The 23554-nt window shown below is 42.8% G+C and overlaps 1 protein-coding gene across 3 annotated transcripts in view; it reads right to left on the bottom strand.

Moving 5' to 3' along the window:
* The window catches only part of pak5 (p21 protein (Cdc42/Rac)-activated kinase 5), a 150903-nt gene that overhangs the window by 35964 nt on the left and 91385 nt on the right, over positions 1–23554 (bottom strand). For all 3 annotated transcript variants that reach the window (XM_028820713.2, XM_028820714.2, XM_051919501.1), the window contains one exon: positions 9196–9981. In XM_028820713.2, coding sequence (XP_028676546.1) covers positions 9196–9981 — 786 coding nt within the window. The remainder of the gene's footprint in view (positions 1–9195; positions 9982–23554) is intronic.

The following is a 23554-nucleotide window of genomic DNA, read 5'->3' as shown; positions in this document are numbered from 1 at the left end:
ATGGATTTACTTTGGTCTTCTGGTTTGTTGAATTTAAATTAGTCTAACATGGAATGCGTGTGCCCTGTGAGGGACTGGCATCCAGTACTGAAGCCAGTGGTGCCAGGATGGGCTCTGGTACTCCACTACCCTGTACATCCTGAAAAGATAAAGTCAATAAATAATTAAGAAATATATGAAGAAATGAATAAGTACAGTAAAGAAAGTTAAATATTCCCAGATTCACTTTCTTTTTTATAAACTCTACTGATTTAGGAAAAATAAATCGGTTGGGAAAGAAAGCTGCATTCCTCAGCAAAGATTGGGAAGAAGGTGCCAGCAATAGGCTTGTGTCAGCATTTGGACAGCTGCGCCAGTGACCGTGACACAATTAGAGATGACAGTTCTGACAGGGCACAGATGGCACATCAGTAGCTGCTCTTGTGACCACAGAGGCAATGTGTGTTTGAGTCAAGCAGTAGCGGATCAGGGGGAGCGGGGGCACAAAAATATAAGAAACTGCACTAAGCTGATTTAGAACACCCTGGATTTCCCTTATTTATACACAATTATATATTCAGAGAATTTTAGGACTCCTTCACTTTATTCGCATTTTGTAGCCTTGTGCTAAAATCATTTAAATTCAGTTTTTCAAACACTAAGTGACAGTCAATACCTCAGAATAATAAAGCGAAAACAGAATTTTAGAACTTTTTTGCAAAATCATTAAAAATAAAAATTACTGGAATGTCCCGTTTACCCACAGTTTGCAGTTTCCTTATTCAGTACGTAACCCGAAGCTTAGGTATTCATAAGAAATGTAAGGATTGACTTCATTTGAAATATTTAAATGTTTAAAATCTAAATTTTCTCAATTTTATTGGAAATTTGTCATTTATTGAGGTCCATAGAGAGCTAATAAAGGATGGAAAGTCAAAAATAACGTCATATTCATAATCGGTGACCTTGAAATAGTCTAAAACGATTCCGCACATGCTTTGTGTGGTTTGAAATTTGCGATTTTTAACTTTCTGGGAGGGGCTCTTAGAGGGCAGGGACCAATCAAATATCGAAAATATAATCATAGACGTAATCAGCAGCCTCACATTCACAATTAACAACACTCCACGTGCCTATATAACCGATTTCCATTTTTTTGCAGTTTTGTGAAAAGGAGTGACTTGGACCCCTTATAGATAGATAGATAGATAGATAGATAGATAGATAGATAGATAGATAGATAGATAGATAGATAGATAGATAGATAGATAGATAGATAGATAGATAGATAGATAGATAGATAGATAGATAGATAGATACTTTATTAATCCCAATGGGAAATTCACAAATATATGCCATGAGGGGTCAGGTTCACATCTTTCTGATCAGTACTGCTGAAGACTCCTCTTGGCTTACTATGATAAATATTTATGAAAATATGCTCCGAAAATGGCCTACAAGGTAGGTGATGTTGAGTGTAAAAATGGAAGGGAACCCCAAAAAGCTCAACGCCTTACATAACTAGACATCAATACACGTTACATAGTACATCATACGAGGTGTGATCAAAAAATACGGTGAATGTTTTAAAAAAGAAACGTTTATTGCAGTAAAAGATTTACAACTACTAGTCACCCTCAGAATCCTCTCCTCCTCCACTTCGAATACACTTAATCCCAACACTCCTGCCACTTGCCGAAGCAGTTCTGGAAGTTTCCTTTCGAGAGTGTCTTTAGTTGGGCTGTCATGTCTGCCTGGATGTCCTCAATGGATTGAAATCGTTTTGCCTTTCGTGGTCATTTTCAATTTAGGGAACAGCCTGAAGTCGCACGGTGCCAGATCCGGCGAATAAGGTGGATGCGGACACAGCGTAATGTCTTTATTCGACAGAAACTGTCATACTAGAAGGGATGTGTGACAAGAAGCGTTGTCACGATGAAGAATGAACCCGTTCCAACATTTTCCTTGGTTATTGATGTTGAAGGACGTCCTGATCTTTTCTCGTCTTGAACTGAGTCAGATCCATTACGAAATCGATCAAACCACTTGTAAACGGTCTTAATTGTCAGTGCAGTGTCACCATAAACTGATTTTAACATCTGATGAGTTTCCTGAGCTTTTTGCAATTTGAAACAAAATTTCATGTGAATACGTTGCTCGATATCCATTATTAACGACAAACTTGAACTCAACAGTGGCTCACAAACGACTGATAGTATCAAACAAGTCACAAACTCGGCTCTGGGATGGACCTGTCAGAACCGGCATTGCATTGTTCTGCATTGCTCTTGGATGGTGGTCTGCATTAACATTCAGCGTACTTTTTGATCACACCTCATATGTGAAGATTTTCTCGTACCGATTAGTCAGAAGTAATTATCATGAGCACAGTAAACAAAATAAAACGAAATCGATCAAACCACTTGTAAACGGTCTTAATCGTCCGTGTAGTGTCACCATAAACCAATTTTAACATCTGATGAGTTTCCTGAGCTTTTTGCAATTTGAAACAAAATTTCATGTTAACGCGTTGCTCGATTTCCATTATTAACGACAAACTTGACCTCAACTCATTGCCGACTCTCACACATTAACTTTGAGACGACCATTTGCCCTTTCAAAAGTCAATTTTTATGTCAGTAGGATGACAAAGTTGTTCCAGCTACAAGGTGTAGGCATGGCAGTGGACAAACTTTAACCTTCCGTTAACTCACGATCATCCAGTTGATTCTGACATCGCTTAAACAAATTAATGACCTGATAGGTTCGCAACATGACGACGCGTGGCTCAATACAGTAGACCACCATCCTGATGAGAAGTCGAGTGATTGAGTGAAGGGGTACGCGCTATGCACTCCATGGAGGTTAAACGTTGTGACGGCTGTCCGGCACCCACCTCATCGCTCCGACGCTGGGCCATCCCAGCTTGTTCGAAACTCCATATACTGAGGAGCACATCGCACGTTGTTTCGTTCAGATTATTACAGAATATTCGGGGCCTCATTTGAGTGAATCTCCCTGTATATTTGACCAAAGACAGACACAATTGTTTGGCTATTGTGGATCGGAGAACTGGAAGAGAGTTTACACATCGACAACGTCTCCCGGAAGAAGATAAAGAAGAGAAGTGTGAAAAGGGCTCCCTGAGTGCATTCGTTGTGTTAACATTTATAATGATGTTGTGAATCAGACAAGGAAGGTGAACTTTAGAGAAAGTCAAACATACGTACATCTGTATTATGTTTGGCGTGAGGGCGGGTTATTTAATTGCTTAAATAAGGAATCTGACTGATTTTATTAAACCAGTGTGTGTGTGCCGATACGTCACCGATTATTAGGACAGAACGTGAACGTTCACTGGGGTACTTTCAATGGCACCTTTTCCACTAAAGTGTCCCTTTTTCTCCCGTCTGCACCGTTTTTAGAGTGCTGACTTTGCGTCGATTGTATACTTCAGTTCAGAACGTCTAACGACACGAACTAAATAATGAGGACTTCTATTTTTTTTCCATTTATGGTCGAAATAAACCCATTAGGAAATAAGCAACTTCACAGTGATGATTTCTTATTGTGCTCAATGGAGTCTGCCCTTCAGGCTCTGGAAGCCCCATCTGGTCTGAAATTCCCAAGGTCAGCGCAGGGAGACCAATGACCCATAAACTGACAAAATGGCTGAGTAGACAGCAAGGAAATTCACTGAAAATAAAGATATTACATTTGGCTCCGATCACCTGGCAGGAAGGCTCTTTTCAGAAGGTTAGATTTTCAGTAGAACGTTATCCGCCATGTAAATTAAAGGAAGGCCAGTAGAACCACAGGCTTTTTAAATTGACTTCAGTGTTAGGACCACAGAGTATCCAGACCCCTTCACTTTCTGCACACTTTATCGTGTTGTACATTTCATTTGAAATGGACATTTTCAGTCTACTGCAGTGGGTCGGCACCCTGCCCGGGATTGCTTCCTGCCTGGTGCCCTGTGTTGTCTGGGATTGGCTCCAGCAGACCCCCGTGACCCTGTGTTTGGATTCAGCGGGTTGGAAAATGGATGAATGGATGGATTTTCAGTCTACATTTAATAACTCATGAAGAAGTAGTTGCTAGCGTCAGGTTTGGATTTTCTGGTTGGGATCTTCATTCCCTCTTGACGTTGACTCTCGTTTTGCCCTTTGGTTTTGGTGGCGTATTAACATTCTGCCTCCTGCCTTTTGACCCTATGCACTCATGAGGCGTTTAGCTCATCTCCTGGTCTTTCTTCATTCACCATAATCCTCAGGCACTCTACGTCCCCGGGTTTTTGATCTTTGCTTTATTTTTTTTATCTATGTCTCTTCACCCGATCACAGCTTTTTCTGCTGCTAGTTTTCCACCTCTTCTCAGCACCACACCTGAGCAAAAATATGTCAAGACCTCTTCAGTGTTGAAGTGTCTGCCCGAGCATCCCATAAACAGGCTAGTGGCACCAGCCACAAAGACAGTTTCAGACACTCCAAAATGGAATCACTGTCCTGCTGTCACAAATGTGCGTTCAGGGGTCTCTCGACAAGCTCGACTGAGGTGTGCATTACCACTCTGGGACAAGAGGGGGTGCTGTTGCTGATGGTATCCGCCCCCTTTTTCTCACAGCCCAGAGGAGACGCCCAGTGAGGGCACTCATACCCAGCAAGCCACGCCCCTTCCGGTCACTTTGCCTTAAAAAGTGGCAGCCCAGGCCAGGTGACCAGGATGCAAGTCCGACAAGAGCAGCTAAACAGAACACTGAAGTCGTTCCAGTGGATGACGTCGTCTCAGCGTCATTTGTGTTGTACCGCCTGCACCCATTTTTGCCTTCTATTTTTGTTTGGTAACTGTGATTGAAATGGCATTACCGAGGTGGAACGCCAACAATTCTCTCTTAACCCGACCGCCTCCTTGCCACCGCTCACATTACATAATGAATCGCATTGAGCATATTATCGGAAATTCGACAATTTTGACTAAGTTGATTTTGCTATTAATATTTTAACAATACGCTACTGCAGTGGCTCCCAAACTCGGCCCCAATGGCTCCAGGTTTCTGTCCCAACTAACTTTCACTTCTCATTGGACTCCTGGCCTAATGAAGTGAGTCATCATTTCCCACTTTCCGTGTATTGGAGTCAGTGTAGAAATTACAAAACTACATTACATTTGGTAAATTTTTATTAAAATATACCAAGCAGTTAGATGGGGAATGCATTATTTTTTTATTTAATAACCACAACCCTGACTTTCATTCAATTTTTCCAGGTGTTCTGGTTATTTAATTCATTATTTCCGAATTAGTGGTTCTGACGCTGAAGAAGTTGCAGGTTTCATCATCCCAGGTGTCTGCTCTGCTTGTTGCTAATTGCGTTATATCATCACAGGAGGACTTGGACAGCAGACGGGCTTAGGCAGATTTGTGGCAGATGAAATTTAATGTCAGTAAATGTAAAGTATTACACAAAGGAAATAAAAATGTGAAGTTTGAATACACAATGGGGGGTCTGAACATTGAGAGTCCACCTTATGAGAAGGATTTAGGAGTCGTAGTGGACTCTAAGCTATCAACTTCTTGACAGTGTTCAAAAGCCATTAAGAAGGCTAACAGCAGAGTGTCAGGTTATATAGCGCCTTGATGTGTGGAGTACAAGTCACAGGAGGTTCTGCTCAAGCTTTATAACACACTGGTGAGGCCTCATCTGGAGTCCTGGGTGCAGTTTGTGTCTCCAGGTTACAAAAAGGACATAACAGCACTACAGAAAGGTCCAGAGAAGAGCAACTGGGCTGACTACAGGACTTGGGCAGACAGGCTTGGGCAGATTTGTGGCAGATGACAATTAATGTCAGTGAATGTAAAGTATGACACGTAGGAAGTAAAGAATGTGAGATCTGAATACACAATAGGAGGTCTGAAAATCAAAAGTCCACCCCGTGAGAAGGACTTGGGAGTCGTAGTGGACTCGACACTCTCAACTGCCAGACAGCGTTCAGAAGTCATTAAGAAGGCTAACAGAATGAGCAGGGGAAAGGCGCTATATAAATAAAATTATTATCATTGTAACTAAAAGGACTTGGACAGCAGACAGTATTGAGGAGATTTATTGCAGATGAAGCTTAACGTCAGTAAATATAAAGTATTGCTTGTAGGACGTAAAAAATGTGAGGTTTGAATACACAATAGCAGGTCTGAACATCGAGAGTCCACCTTATGAGAAGTATTTAGGAGTCGTAGTGGACTCTAAGCTATCAACTGTTAGACAGAAGCCATTAAGAGAAAAAGGACATAGCAGCATAAGAGAAGGTCCAGAGAAGAGCGACTAGGCTGAGTCCAGGGCTACAGGGGATGAGTTATGAGGAAAGATGAAAAGAGCTGAGCCCATCGCTTGCATTAAGTTTGGGTCTTGTTAGGGCTGAATACACAATGGGAGGTCTGAAAATCGAAAGTACGCCCTATGAGAAGGACTTAGGAGTCACAGTGAATATAACACCTATCAACTAACAGACAATGTTCAGAAGTCATTAAGAAGGAGTATGTCAGGTTATATAGCGCCTTGATGTGTGGAGTACAAGTCCAAGAAGGTTCTGCTCAAGCTTTATAACACACTGGTGAGGTCTCATCTGTAGTCCTGTGTGCAGTTTGGGTCTCCAGGCTACAAAAACGACATAGCAGCACCAGAAAAGGTCCAGAGAAGAGCGACTAGGCTGATTCAGGGCTACAGGGGTTGAGTTATGAGGAAAGATTAAAAGAGCCGAGCCTATACAGTTTAAACAAAAGAAGATTAAGAGGAGACCTGATTGAAGTGTTTAAAATGATGAAGGGAATTAGTCCAGTGGATCGAGACGGTGACTTTAAAATGAGTTCATCAAGAACACGGGGACACAGCTGGAAACTTGTGAAGGGTAAATTTCGCACAAACATTACGAAGTTTTTCTTTACACAAAGAACGATAGACACTTGGAATAAGTGACCAAGTAATGTGTGTGTAGACAGTGAGACGTTGGGGACTTTCAAAACTCGACTTGATGTTTTTTGGAAGAAATAAGTGGACAGGACTGGCAACCTTTGTTGGGCTGAATGGCCTGTTCTTGTATAGAGTGTTCTAATGTTGTCACTATCAGGATTAAATTTTAGGCAGCAAACTACAAAGATAAAGGGGAAAATAATTAGAAAATAAGACAAGAGAGTTAAGCATTTAAAGCTTTCGAATAAAACATAAATATCTCTAAATGTCTTATAGAAACATACTGCCGTGATTTTCTGAATGTGGGATAAGAGATGAGGAAAAGAAGACCAGCTAATTAAATAAGATCAGTTATTATCGATTATTATCATTGATTGTGAATCTGATTGGAACGACAACCAGCAGCCACTGGGGGTCCCCAGGACCAAGTTTGGGAACCACTGCATTATTGGGTCAGGTTTACTACTTATTTAATTTTTGCACAATAGCGCCATCTGCTGAGGGATAGAAGCAGAGGCCCACGTGCCCTTAGAGCAGGGGTGTCGAACTCCGGGTCTGGAGGGCCGCGGTGGCTGCAGGTTTTCATTCTAACAGTCTTCTTAATTAGTGACCAGTTTTTGCTGCTAATTAATTTCTCTTGCCTTGGTTTTAATGAACTCGATTCAAACCCCTTTATTCTTTCGTTTTCCTTAATTAGCAGCCAAATGATAATGAGACACAAAACAAGCCGCCACATGGCCAGCTCGCCACATTATCTGAAAATAAAGAAAGGTGATGGTCTCTGTAAGGTTGATCTCTCAGATCCCCTAAACATTTTGACGGTGGTCTTAGAAAAGAAAAAAAAAGTTTTGGAATTGTCTGCTGTGGCAGAATGAGAGCAGCAGCAAGCCGTGGAATTAAATAAAGGGTTTAATTAACAGCAAGAATCGGCTTCTCATCTTAATGCTTAACTGCTTGCAGTTTGAAGACCCAGTTGAGCTGGTCATCTGTTGGCTCGTTTCAAGTCTCATTTCTGTTTGGCTGCCATTTAATGGAGAAAAGAATCAATTCAGAGGACTGAATGCTTAAAAACGGCGAGTAAAATGAAGGGTAAAGGAGTTAATTAGCAGCGAAAACTGGTCACTGATTAGGAAAAGGGTTAGAATGAACACCAGCAATAGCATTCGCACAGATGAGAAATGATTTGACCGTGTGCGTGGTTGTAAATGTTTCAGATGTGGGCGGGACTTTTCCAAATCTCTTTGCATAAAGTCTTGAAATTTTCTCTCGCGGGATTTCACTTTCACCAAACGACAAATTTTTTAATTCTCGCGGATACGCCTCTTCATTGGGAAGAAACTCTACTTTTCCCTGATGGCAACACGAATTAGGCAATCTACAAGCCTCCGACTTAAAGTTTAAATCCAAACAATATATTCGATCTCTTTTCGCTGTTCCGTTATTTCACCGAGTAATAATTTCCGTTTGTTTGTGCTAATACGATCTTTACTATCATTTTTTTTGAGGCTGTCGAATTTTCATACTTCCATTATCTCTAACCTGCTCTGCATGTGTATCACGCCAATGTTTTTGAATTCTTTATCACGTTCTACATTGTCATCTACTCTTTGTCTTTTATTTCTGGTCCCGGGCCTGGTTAAATCTCTTAGTATAAAGTCTTATTTCGCGGAACGTGAAAGTGTCTCTCTGAGAAAATCACGTCTTGTCTCCTTCCAAGATTTCTTTTTATAATAGAGAGATTTACAGGTAATGAATTAAATATAAATTAACAAGCAGTAATATGAATTATACAGGTATATATACACAAACATGTTTATCTGAAAATAAAGTACAAATTGTTAATTATAAATTTGTTATGTGATCAGAGGGGACTGTCACGCTACCCCATCCCCACGCTACTTGGGGCTTCCCATATATGCAGATTTCTAAACAAAGCAAAAGAATGGATTTACTTAAACTGCTAGAACTGATTCACTAAAGTGGATCGAAATATCCGTCGCTGAATCTCACGTTACTCGTATTATGTAATCCACAGGTCGTTGGCTCACATGCCCTTTTTTCTAATATATTGCTAAATAGACGCTCTGGGAAAGATAAGCACACGTCAGAAATAGGAAACACATGGGACTGAACATCTGAGCTGAAGATCTCTCTCTCTCTCTCTCTCTCCCCCCTAATTATTCAGTCAAGACTCCCATAAGAGGCAGATCTTCAAACTCACTGTCAAATTACAGCAAAATCTCACAATTATTACCTTTGGAACCCCTGAGGTAATCACGGTTTCAGAGAGACGAGGGTACGTGTAGGAGCTGTAGCAGTGACCTTGCTGTGTCGATTTAAAAGCCCCCATCCCATATGGCAAGCTGGGCTCCTGAAGGCCAGATCCCGATCGTGATCGCTGTCTGATGGCTGGCTGGGGACTGGTCTGGCTTACGTAGGAGGACTTTGGTCGCTTTTCATAGTCTTCTCTTGGTGGTCCGTATCCCCAGTCACTGTCCGAGTAGTCAATTCTCTCACTGTGAATTGAAGTCCTTGACGGTGTGTTCTGGGATTGTTCTTTATAATCACTTGAGTATCCCCCGAGAGAAGGCCTATAGTAGTCTCGGTTTACACCAAGGGAATCAACTGATCGAATCCTGCCTTCCATGTAAGTGTGGTAGTCAGGGGGCAGCTTAGAAAAATCAGACTTTTGGGGCATAGCATCCGGGTAAAATGGGTCCACCCCCCTCGGCTTTACAGTATGTCCATTTTGCTTTGGCAGTCTATAGTGCCTCCCAAAGTCTCCCTCGAGAAACGTTTTCTCTCTCGACTCTCCGGGCATTTCCTTGGCGGTTTCCAAGTCACATGAGAATCGGGAGTAATAACTACCAAAGCCATTTTCTTCATGGCGCTCTGGAACGTGATTGGAGTTGGGTTGCCGGGGTGCCGGAGGGCTCTCCTTGCGCAGGGAATTTGAGCGTGTTACTGAAATGCTGTCAAATTCTTCCAGTAATCCATTTATCGCGGCGTCCTTCTGCGGCTTGTTTCCTCGTACGATGGTCTGGAAAAAAAAGACACGGAAATAAAATACTGACATAAACACTCATTGAAAGATGTATTCAAAACCTACAGTATGTGACAGAGCTTGGCAAACAGACCATAACTAATTAAAGTGGCACATGAGTCACATGAGAATCTGCTTTATTAATGACTAGGAAGAGACAATACTGTACCAACTACCAAAGACTCTGCGCTTGAGGAAGCCTACGGGACATAATGGGATCAGCCCTGATTCCTGATTTCATCGGATTTTTTGTTGCCACCAACTCTGACCTCGGCATTACTGGGATTGGTATCAGATGGTTTGACTCCTACCTCTCAGCCTGGTCTAACCGTGTGGTCCTGGTGAGGAGAGAACCAAGAGTGCATTAGACAAGCATGGTGATGTCTCAAGGATGAGTGCTGGGTCCTTTCCCCTCTCTATACACCACCTCACTAGGCCCCATCATCCACTCCCATGATTACTCATATCAGTCCTACACTGATGATACTCCACTCTATCCCTCGCTCCTTTTAGAGGACCATACAATATCAGCTAGAAATTGTGTCATGGGGATAAAGGAATAGCACCTCCAGCTCAGCTTGACCAAGATGGACCTTCTTATTGGCCCAGCCAGATCACTAACATCAATCATGTCAGTACGCAACTTTGGGGTGGTGATCAATAACCAGCCATCCGTCACTGACCACCCTGCAACTGTCTATCGTTCATGTAGAATTACTCTATATAACATCCACAAGTTCAGGCCTTATCAGTTTGCAGTCCAACGTCTGGTCCGAGGTTGTGGTCTAATCATGTCTGGATCACTCCCACTCCTCACTAACGCTACCAAGCCTCAGCAGATAGCCAAACTGGGTGAATGTCACTCCTCTTTTCAGATCACCACATTGCTTCCCAATAGCAGCAAATACCAACTTCAAATCCTTGGTGCTCACCTACACAGTAGCCAACGAGACAGCAGCAATTTGCATGGAGACACTCATAAGGTCCTCTGCTCTATTTCTCTCAATCAAGATCTGGCATCAAATCTCTATCCAGACACTTTTTATGTGTATCTCCTCATGATGGAACCAACTTCCCACCTTCATCCAAACTGCTGACTCCCTCATTACATTCAAGACTCTCCTATTCTGTGGAGATTTTTCTAATTCATTATGACTTTGGTAGGTTCTTGTAACTAAGAAACGATTGTCTTGTCTTGCTTTATTCTGTTTGGTTTTGAGCTCTTCACTCATGATGGTCCATTTTTTGACCCTGTCCCATTCCTAAACACTCCCCAAGCTGATATTTACTCAGTTATGTTCACGTCTTTTCTAAGTCTCTTTGGATTCAAGTGTCTGCTAACAATTGAAAATGTAAATTAAAATATCGTGGACTCTGCCTATACTGGGATGCTGGTGTTTTAGGGCTGAAATTTGTACCAAGTGCCTTGGAATGAAACTCCTGTGATCTGAGACGTGGTGCCACCGAGTTCTGATTCCCTTTTATTGTTCTGTGTACAGGTTTTCTGTGGATATGTTGGCTTCAATGACAGCAGCCATATTTCATCGAGGCGTCGCGCCGCTCTGTCCACTTGTGATAAGCCATAATGAATTTGGCCGCAACAGCAGCTGTCTCCTCCAGGCAACTGAAAAGAGAATGAGTAATGGCTGAAGCTCCCCGCTGCAGGATTAACCTTGATCGTAATGATGTGAGTAATTAAGAGCACTGCCCTTCCCCTGACTTGCATTTATGGCTCTTAAAGTGTTGTAATGTGCACAGATCAGATGGGCCGACGTAATAAAGTGTAGAATTCGTTAAAAGTGTAGCTCAGAAATGTATGAAATTTCCCGTGTGACTCGTGTCATTTTTCTTTATTTCTCCAGCTATTTTCTTTCTCCTTATTAGAGCTTCATGGACGTTTACATTTACACCTGGAGAGAATTGATTTCATTTTCGTTGGCGCTGCTCGGTTCAATTCAGGGTCACGAGGAGACATAAAACAATCATTCAGCTTCTGAATTCACTTCTTGAGCTGCGCGGAGCCTAAGCTGGTGGCACAGGGGGGCAAGACGGGAAGCTGCCCTGAATGGAGCATCCAACAGATGACACATTGGATAGATTAACTGATCTAACCTGCGAATCCTTACTCAAACCTGCTAAATCCAGTTCAGGGCGGGGTGAAGACTATCCCAGCAGCATTAAGCACAAGGCAGGAACCGAAACACAGAAATATAAGACATGTATAAGACAGAAATATAAGCAGCTCAATACCAGTTATAAAGCAAAGAAAAATAATCTAAAAGTAATATAACTTAAATATATATAAACATTCGGGCATAAGGAAAGGGGCATCAACTCAAAGACCCCAGTGCATACCAGCAGCAGCAAATCCAGTCATGACCAGTTGCAGACGCTCAGTGGGCACCGTAATTCACACTGAAGGTTGGTCTTACCAATGCGTTTCAGATGATGCTGCTCCTTCATCAGGGCTGTAGAAAGCTTCATAATCTCGTTAAGGATATAACGTATTTACTTACTTACTAGCTGTCCCTGGCGACTCGTAGTAGTGAAACCGGACAAACTTTAAAAACCAATAAACAAACAGGTTTCGCTAGCTAAGTGGAGGCAAGGTGCGCTCCAACACGTGGCGAGACGTACACCGAGTCGAACGGAGGCTGGCGCGTGAGTGAGGATGGCCCCGCACCCCTCGGCCCACTGCCTCTGTCTCGGATAAGTGCGAATAAATCGCTCCTGCAACCAATCTATGATACTTAGCGTGAAGTGAGAAGTCGCAAAATCAACCGGAAAGTTCTAGCAAATTGAAGAAAAAAAAAAAAATCTAAATCTGTGAAGCGGACAGACAGACAGACATTGGATTTTATATGGATTGAGATGAAAGCTGGGAATTCCAGAGGACTGACTTACTTTTACTTGCAACTGTACTTCCAGCTGAGTGCTCATTGGTCGTCAGCTCTCACACAGGGTCCGCCCCTCAGGCTCACGGCAAAACGGGACCAATCACCTGACGGGTCTGATTGGGTCGCTGGGAATGTCTGACTAGACGACTGACGTTGACGCGCTGCGATTATGTCGATGATGGAAAATCGCTGGCAAAGTCGTGACACGTGACAAGGCCTTTAGATGAAAAATCTTTAAAAAATGATGAATTAGTATTATTATTAGGTGGTAAGGGTTGGCTTTTCTTGCTTTTATTCCAGCGAAAGTGCAATACGGAGACCACTTCATAGCAAAAATCAGAACAGGTGGCCATTTACCTGTAACTATTAATGTTCACAATCCCGTATTATTATTTTTATATTTGAACTATTGTGCTATCGAGGATCAGGGTCAAATGTGCATTTAATTGATCAGATATTATTAGCATTATTAAGATGTTTTTGTAAATACAAACACCTTAACACATGTGCTGCTATCACAACAGAAAAAAAACTTGATCTAAACCTGTTAAGTAATTCTCTTGTGAAAAGCGGACAGACAGACAGACAAACATCAGATTTTATATATAGAGAGATCTATTACCGTATTTATGTACTTATTTATTTAAAGCACGTATGTAAAAAAAAAAAAAAAAATTTCCCCATAGGAACAAATACATTTCTATCAATCAATTAATGAACTGAATTCAATATAAGCGTCCACACTAGCGTTTTCACATAATTTCCAAAAGTATCTCCATCCACGATAAAACGCATACGACGTAGCCCTCCTCCTCACACACCACCGGTGGAAAAATCCTTGAAGGGACGCTAAAGCAGCCAGCCACAGGATTTACATCAGAACTGAAACGACGGGTAGTTTATTTGCCTATTGGACACTGTCACACACCGTCACACACTGTCACACACCATCACACACGAGCAGTCTAAGGGCTTGACTGAGGGTAAGACGCGGAGTCAGAGGTTGATGAAGTGCACGAATGTCTTTTCTCCCCCTTCCACAGACCATGAGAAGGGAAACCCACCTAGAGCTCAACCTGCTTCCACTGCCAGGCCACGCCCTCCTACTGACCTCACTTCCCCTAAGGGACCCGCCTCTTCCTGCCCACCTCACCTTCCCATTCAGTCTTTTATGGCTACTCTGCTAGTGTTGAGATCAGTTGCTTGTTATAATATATGTATATATATTTATATACTTCGCCCGCATATTAGTGAAACAGGACAGTGAGGAGGCCCCGCCAGCTCTCTACTTCTGATGTCACACTTCCCCCTCCCCTCGGCCCGCAGCCTCCATCTTGGATTAGCGCAAGCCGGCATTTTCTGAAGTACACAGCACTGGAGAGCATTTTCAAAAGTCTCCGTTAGAAACAGCAGGGTGGTGTGGACCAAAGGTGTAAAATGGAAACTGAACGCTGCATTTCTAAATGAACACATAGGGGGGTAGATGTAGGGTGGTATGGGCCCCCCCCCCCCCCCCCGTGATGGACTGGCATTCTCTCCTGTATTGGTTCCTGATAATATGGAATCTTCAATCAGGGGTCAATTTATTTGCTGAGCATAACCAAATATAATTGACCCAAGCAGTTCAATGTCAATAAAATATAATCAATCTGAGTGTAAAAAATAAACAAAACACGAAGAATTAGAAAGGACTCTTAAACTAATACGCTATAAACAAATACATCAGGGGTCGATTCAAAGACCCCTGTTTATATCAACAGTCCAGTCGTGATCAGTTGCCTAAGCTGGGTGGGCACCACACTACACATTGGAGCTTTGCCTTGCCAGTGGGTTTCAGACAATTTTACTCCTTCATCGTCCCTTCTGGGATTTTTCTGGCAATGTGAGCGCGCCCATTGTAGGCGAACGGCTACATCGTATGCTTTTTCAGCCATTTTACTAAATTATGTGAAAATGCTCAGTGTGGATGGAGATGTCATTTTTAAATGAAAAGCAAAGTAAAGTGGAACGTAACTTTCAGGTTGCGTGACTAGGTTAACCTGACTATTATTAAATTAACATAACTTATTCAGATCTGCTGAATTAAATTCAGGATCATGGGGGGCTTGAGCCTGTCCCAGGGGCACTGGGCTTAAAGCAGGAATAAACCCTGGACAAGGTGCCAGTCCTTCATAATCCTACTCACACTCTCTCCCAGTAGAACCACCAAACCCCAAAAGTTGTGTCTTTCTTCTCTAAAATAATAACTAATTCTATATATTTTATACAATTATAAAAGACCTCCATTAATATCTATCGAGAGACAAAAACACAACAGAATCTTGAGAAATAAGAAAAAAATGACATTCATTCAGCACAATACTGCCACCTGCTGGCAACCAACTGGAATAGGCGTTGCAATGCTTTGAATGATCTGTTTGGCCTATCCACTTTAATAAAAGGACAAGCATCTGTGCATCTGTATGTCTGTGTGTTTATCCAGTTGATATGTCTCTGTTTTTCCAACAGATGGTGCTTCACAAACATTTGTTGTTCAGAAACGCTTTGCATTTTTCATTTTAACAGTTGGCACATCACAAGCATTACCACTGCTTTCAAGAAACCCATACCAAATACCATATAAAAGAGACATCTGCATTACATTTGTCAGTCCAACAGACGGCATATCACAGGCATTTGTCCATCCATCCATTTCCCAACCCGCTGAATCCGAACACAGGGTCACGGGGGTCTGCTGGAGCCAATCCCAGCCAACACAGGGCACAAGGCAGGGAACCAATCCCAGGTAGGGTGCAGTGATGCATTTCATTACTACAAATGTTTGTGATGTGCCATCTTTAGGAATGTCAAATACAATGTATTTTATTACTGTATGCTTTACAAAATACATTCCAGTAGATGGTGCACTGCAAATGTGAGCACTGTGGTCTACCTTGATTACTTGGATTTCTTAGACGGGTAGCTAATAAAAGGATAAGTGTATGTCTGTGTGTCCATCTGGTCCATCCATTACAACAGATGGCGCATCACAAACATTAACACTGCTTTTACGAATCCCATACCAAATGGCTTATAACAGAGACATTACGCATTACACATCCATCCATCCATCCATTTTCCAACCCGCTGAATCCGAACACAGGGTCACGGGGGTCTGCTGGAGCCAATCCCAGCCAACACAGGGCACAAGGCAGGGAACCAATCCCGGGCAGGGTGCCAACCCACCGCAGGACACACACAAACACACCCACACACCAAGCACACACTAGGGCCAATTTAGAATCGCCAATCCACCTAACCTGCATGTCCTTGGACTTTGGGAGGAAACCGGAGCGCCCGGAGGAAACCCACGCAGACACGGGGAGAACATGCAAACTCCACGCAGGGAGGACCCGGGAAGTGAACCCGGGTCCCCAGATCTCTCAACTGCGAGGCAGCAGCACTACCCACTGCGCCACCGTGCCGCCACGCATTACACAGTGCACCGCAAATGTTAATGCTGATGTCTATGCTGATTATTTGGATTTCACCTGGTCTTTGATGGGTAGCACATCCAATATATACATATAAAATGCTAAGACCTACTCATCTACGATAAGATTACTGGTGAACTACTGGAACTAGAACTTTGATCTTGATTTTAAATTAAAGCTTATGACCTGATATGTTCAGGAAAAATGTGACAGGTGATATATGATGGAAAGATATAAAATGCATTACATGATAAACAGATAGATTTTAAAGGCACTATAGGATAGATACCCCCGTGACCCTGTGGTTAGGATATAGTGGGTTGGATAATGGATGGATGGATGGATGGATGGATGGATGGATGGATGGATGGACAGACAGACAGACAGACAGAAATGAAACATGCTATATAGCAAACAGACCTGAAAGATGCCAGATAGATAGATAGATAGATAGATAGATAGATAGATAGATAGATAGATAGATAGATAGATAGATAGATAGATAGATAGATAGATAGATAGATAGAATTTGATTGGAAGATGATCACATATATAAAATATTAAGACAATAGGTTCCTGCTAATTTCCTGATGTTATATCAGACAAAACAATAAATAAATAAATAAATAAATAGAGTGGATTTCCCACTACAGCTGAGTGTCAGCAGGTCTGTCACAATTTTAAAGCACTCAGGCACTGACTTTGCTCTTAAGTTCTGCTGATTCTGATGATCCTGACTTTTGTGTACTAAAGTCGTTCATGAAATGTGAACGAGGATCCTGGACACATTTTAACAAGTTCAAATCTTTGGTGTAGTGTTCATAGTAATTCCCCTGATAGTGGCAGAACTCGGGCTGTGGAACATTTGAGGTGTATTTTTAAAAGATATTTCTGCATGTGTCTTCTAAACCAGGCCTGTGGTTTCAGATTGTCATCCTCTGAGCAGAAGGAGGTCGTTCCCCACACTTTCCACATCAACATCGCCAGACTTAATTTAGTCCACAGCTCCCCTCAGTGGTGAAACAAGTGAGCTACACTACTCAAAGTAATGAGAAAGTTTACTTGTGTGCAAACCGTAAGAACCTCAGTCTTCAAAATAACAGCACATGCAATGCGTCTTTATTGTGTTCAAAAGTAGAATTTATGGGAAAGGCTGAGCATCAAACTGCAGTAACATTTGCTTGTGCTTGAAAATCCCAGGATGATATCATTAAACTACACAGAATTCCTTTTTAATTTTCTTCAATTCCATCCAATTCTTTGTGTCACTTGCCACATTTAGAAAAGAGAAGGGCCTGGAAGAGTACTGGAAAGACTAATATCCCTGTGTCTGAACCCGTGACTGTGTCTGTGTAGGTTATGACAAGGGTTTGGAGTTCAGTGGCACTGCTTATCTTAGCAATGAATATGTTTATGTGAGAGAAAATGTACATATAAATATACAGTATATATGAATACAGTAGGGCAGCATGGTGGCGCAGAGTTAGCTTCTGCCTCATAGTTAGAAGACCTGGGTTTACTTCCTGGGTCCTTCCCTGCGTGGAGTTTGCATGTTCTCCCCGTGTCTGCGTGTGTTTCCTCCGGGCGCTCCGGTTTCCTCCCACAGTCCAAAGACATGCCGGTTAGGTGGATTGGAGATTCTAAATTGGCCCTAGTGTGTGTTTGGTGTGTTTGTGTGTGTCCTGCAGTGGGTTGGTACCCTGCCCGGGATTGGTTCCTGCCTTGTGCCCTGTGTTGGCTGGGATTGGCTCCAGCGGACCCCCGTGACCCTGTGTTCGGATTCTGCAGGTTGGAAAATGGATGGATGGATGGATGGATGCATACAGTATACACTCAGCAGACACTTTATTAGGTACACGTGTTCAGCGGGTTGTTAACGCAGATATTGAATCAGCCAATCACATGACAGCCACTCAATGCATTTTGGCCTTTAGACATCATCAAGATGACCCGCTGAAGTTCAAACCGAGTATCACAATGGGGACTGAAGTGACTCTGAACCTGGTGTGGTTGTTGGTTTTTCAACAAATTTCACAAACTGCTGATCTACTGGAATTTTCACGCACATCCATCACTAAGGTTTACAGAGAATGGTCCAAAGAGGGAAAATACCAGTTAGTGGCAGTTCTCTTATTGATGTCAGAGGTGAATGGGCAGACTGGTTCGAGCTCATAGAAAGACAACGGGAAGTCAAATAAGCACTCGTCACAAGTGAGGGAAGCAGAAGAGCAGAACACACAACGCGTCGAACCTTAAAGCAGGTGGGCTACAGCAGCAGGAGACCACACCGGGTGACACCCCTACAAGGCTATAATTCACGCAAGCTCAACGAAATTGGGTCCTTAGTACCAACTGAGCATCATTTAATTGCCACAGCCTACCTGAGTCTTGTTGCTGACCTCATGTCCATCCCTTTATTACCACCATCTTCTGATGGCTCCTTCCAGCAGGATAACGTTTCATGTCACAAAGCTCCACAGTAATATGACAGTGAGCTCACTGGACTACATAGTCACCAGATCTCAGTCCAATTCAGCACCTTTGGGATGTGGTGGAGTGGAAGAGTCTCATCATGGATGTGCAGACGACAAATCTGCAGCCACCATGCGATGCTATCATGTCAACATGGACCACCAAACTCACTGAGGAATTCCTGAGCACCTTGTTGAATGTTTGCCATGAAGAATTACAATGTGATATATATTATTGGGGCTCATTTTCCACTATATATATATATATATAGAGAGAGAGAGAGAGAGAGAGAGCTGTGGTGGGTTGGCACCCTGCCCGGGATTGGTTCCTGCTTTGTGCCCTGTGTTGGCTGGGATTGGCTCCAGCAGACCCCCGTGACCCTGTGTTCAGATTCAGCGGGTTGGAAAATGGATGGATGGATATATATATATATATATATATATATAGAGAGAGAGAGAGAGAGAGTGTAGAAGGCAAGGTCAGACTGGCATCCTGGCCAGATGGATGGTGGTTACTTACCAGGCCAGGATGTCATCATAACAGATGGACAGTGGGAAACATTTACATGTACTTATTTGTCTGACTCATTTCTTCAAGGTGACATGCAGCATTTGTGATCCAATTGGTTCCATTTCTTTTGGCTCTCCAATTGGAGCACAGGCAGGTCAAGTGACTCGCTGCTTAGTTGCACAGTGGTGTCAGTAGTGGGATCTGAACCCATAAACCTCAGGGTTTGAAGTCCAAAGCCTTCACCACTATACCACCACCACCACCACCACCTCCCGGAGACACGTGTTTCCCCCTCAGCATGGCTCTTGTGGTCCTTCCATGTGGACACCTGCAGGAAGTTCTAACAGGGAGCCCCTCTGGGGTTCCATCAATTGTTGTTGTTGTTCTTCTCTCATCAACACCCTCACTTCCTACCTTATGTTGGTATCTCTGGGTGGGCATGGAACAGCGATGCCTCACTCAGTCTCCTACACTGTGGATTCTGGAAAGCAGCAGAGAAGGCCTGTCAAAGTCCTTGAAGTTTCCATTCAGGAAAAAAAGAAAGCAACACTGGAAGACATTTGTTATGTTACGTGCAATAAATGCAGAGTGACAAGACGCAAATATTGTACATTATTTTTTCAAATGAGTTCATGAATACACACCGTTCAGGTAAATTGTGACAAACAAGACAGAATCCGAAGCTAGACGTGTTTTCAGCACGATGACATTTTTTTTAATCCTCTTATAATAACACACACCTGACTTCATAACGTGCATTTGGACGTTACACAAATGAAAATGGACGACTTCTATTGCACCGAGATGCAATTATTTTCTTCAAGTTCAGAACAGCTGTCCCATCCATCCATCCTGCTATATCCTAACTACAGGGTCACGGGGGTGTGCTGGAGCCAATCCCAGCCAACACAGGGCACAAGGCAGGAAACAAACACCAGACAGGGCGCCAGCCCACCGCAGGGCACACACCCACACCAAGCACAATTTAGGATCGCCAATCCACCTAACCTGCACGTCTTTGGACTGTGGGAGGAAAGCCATGCAGACACGGGGAGAACATGCAAACTCCACACAGGGAGGACCCGGGGAGCAAACCCAGTCTCCTAACTGTGAGGCAGCAGCGCTACCCACGGCGCCACCATGCCGCCCAACAGCTGTGCCATGTATTTTAAAGTTGCAACACAACATAATAAACTTTCTGAAAGCTGCATTGTCCTTTTTAAAGCTAAGGATGGGCTCATCTTCACCACGTTTAGAAGAAGGCAGGAATCGGCCGTGGCGGGTGTCAAACTACTGCCATACCGGTTTTCCTCGTCTTTGCAAAGATAATCCGTTCCTGAATGCTCCCTTCCTAAGGTGACATTTTTGTAATTCAGACACATAATTCCCATGAATTTCAATAGAAAAAAAAATCTGACTGTTCCTTGGCCTCTAAAAACGATCTCATTTTTGCTCAAATACCACCAAAAAATAGAAATACAGTTAGTTTAATAATAATACAGAGGATTCAGAAAGTCTTCAGACCCCTCCACTTTCTGCACACTTTACTGTGTTGCAAATTTCGTTTTAAAGGGATACAGTCCTATGAAAAAGTATGGGACCCCCTCTTAATTCTTTGGATTTTTGTTTCTCATTGGCTGAGCTTTCAAAGTAGCAACTTCCTTTTAATATCTGACATGCCTTATGGACACAGTAGGATTTCAGAAGTGACATTAAGTTTATTGGATTAACAGCAAATATGCGATATGCATCATAACAAAATTAGACAGGTGCATAAATGTGGGCACCCCAACAGAGATATGACATCAATACTTAGTTGAGCCTCCTTTTGTCCTCTAGACGCTGTCCTCCTATAGCCTCTGATGAGTGTCTGATTTTGGATGGAGGTATTGTTGACCATTCTTCATACAAAATCTCTCCAGTTCAGTTCAACTTGATGGACAGCCTGCTTCAAATCATCCTATAGACTGTCGATGATATTCAAGTCAGGGGACTGTGACGGCCATTCCAGAACATTGTACTTCTCCCTCTGCATGAATGCCTTTTGTAGATTTCCAACTGTGTTTTGGGTCATCGTCTTGTTGGAATATCCAACCCCTGCGTAACTTCAACTTTGTGACTGATGCTTGAACATTATCGTGAATAATTTTTTGATATTTTGTTGAATTCATCCGACCCTCGACTTTAACAAGGGCCCCAGCCCCTGAACTAGCCACACAGCCCACCCCACAGCATGATGGAACCTCCACCAAATTTGACAAGAGGTAGCAGGTGTTTTTCTTGGAATGCGGTGTTCTTCTTCCGCCATGCAAAGCGCTTTTTGCTCTGACCAGATAACTCAATTTGTGTCTCATCAGTCCAAAGCACTTTGTTCCCAAATGAATCTGGCTTGTCTAAATGAGCATTGGCATACAACAAGTGACTCTGTTTGTGACGTGAGTGCAGAAAGGGCTTCTTTCTCATCACCCTGCCATACAGATGTTTGAATTGTAGAACGATGTACAGATACACCATCTGCAGCAAGATGTTCTTGCAGGTCTTTGGAGGTGATGTGTGGGTTGTCTGTCACCATTCCCACAATCCTGCTCATATGCCGCTCCTGTATTTTTCTTGGCCTGCCAGACCTGCTGGTTTAACAGCAACTGTGCCTGTGGCCTTCCATTTCCTGATTCCATTCCTTACAGTTGAAGCTGACAGTTTAAACCTCTGAGATGGCTTTTTGTAGCCTTCCCCTAAACCAGGAGACTCAACAATCTTTGTTTTCAGATCTTTGGAGAGTTGCTTTGAGGATCCCATGCTGTCACTCTTCAGAGGAGAGTCAAAGGGAAGGAATCAAAACTTGTAATTGACCACCTTAAATACCTTTATATGTCATGATGGGACACACCTGTCTATGAAGTTCAAGGCTTAATGAGCTCATCAACCAATCAGCATTGAGCAGTGACAGGCATTCAAATCAGCACAATGACAAGGGGACCCACATTTGTGCACAGCCAGTTTTTCACATTTGATTTCATTTCATACAACTAAATACTGCGTCACTAAAAATCTTTGTTCGGAAAACACTGCAGTACTCAGATGATCCTACGAAATGAAAGACAGACCACTGTTATCTTTATTGTTGAAAGGAGAGTCCATTGTTATGCAGGCTGAGAGGGGCTCCCAAACTTTTTCACACGACTGTACATTTGCCCTTTCCGCCCATCAGTCTACACTGAATAACCTATAATGACAAAGTGATGATATATTTTAAGAGAGGTTTGCAAATTTATTAAAAATCAAAAATGGAAATCTCCCGTTCATAAAAGTATTCAGACCCTTAATTCCGTACTTTGTAAAAACTGCTTTGGGTTCGAGTTTTCTGGGTGGAGTCTCTATAAGGTTTGCACCCCTGGATTTGTCCAGTTTATCTTATTCATCCTGGCAGACGCTCACAGGTTCCGTTAGATCAGGGGTGGCTGCAGGTTTTCATTCTAACCCTCTTCCTAATCAGTGCCCAGCTTTCACTGCTAATTAACTTCTTTTCCCTTCATTTTAATAGCCTTGTTTTTAAGGATTCATTCCAATTTCACTCCAACCAACATCTTAATAAGAAGCTGATTCTTGCTGTTAATTAACCCCGTTATTTAATTCCATGGCTTGTTCCTGCTCTCATTCTGCCACAGCAAACATTTCCAAAACTGTTGATTTTTCTGTTTTTTCTAAGAACACCGTCAAAATGTTTGGGTGACCTGAGAGCAGGGTCACCTTAATCCAAGGGCACGCTGGGCCGTTGCTCGGGGGCCCCACGAGCATAGGGGTCCACGTTTTTTCTGATGCCTATGTATGTTTCTGTTTTCCTATCAAAACAGGGACCCCCAGTGCTCTACTTTACCCAGAGGGTCTATGATGCTGTTAAGATGGCTCTGTCTGACTGATCGACCTTCCCGAGACCATCACCTTCTGTAATTTGCAGATATTGTGTGATATGGGCACAGGTGAGCTGGTCATGTGGCATTTCCTTTTGTGTCTCATTATTGTTTGGCTGCTAATTAAGGAAAAAAGAGACAACTAAGGGGCCTGCGTCAAGTTAATTAAAACGAAGGCTAAAGAAGTTAATTAGCAGCAAAAACTGGTCACTAATGAAGAAGATGGTTAGAATGAAAACCTGCGGCCCACCAGGACCCAAGTTCAACTACCCGTGCGTTAGATGGAACAAGAAGCATCTGCAAACTGCCA

This window comes from Erpetoichthys calabaricus, chromosome 15 (genome assembly GCF_900747795.2).
Source record: "Erpetoichthys calabaricus chromosome 15, fErpCal1.3, whole genome shotgun sequence".
Classification (NCBI taxonomy): domain Eukaryota; kingdom Metazoa; phylum Chordata; class Cladistia; order Polypteriformes; family Polypteridae; genus Erpetoichthys; species Erpetoichthys calabaricus.
The sequence above is the reverse complement of the archived record's forward strand: the minus strand, read 5'-3'. Positions and strand labels throughout refer to the sequence as shown.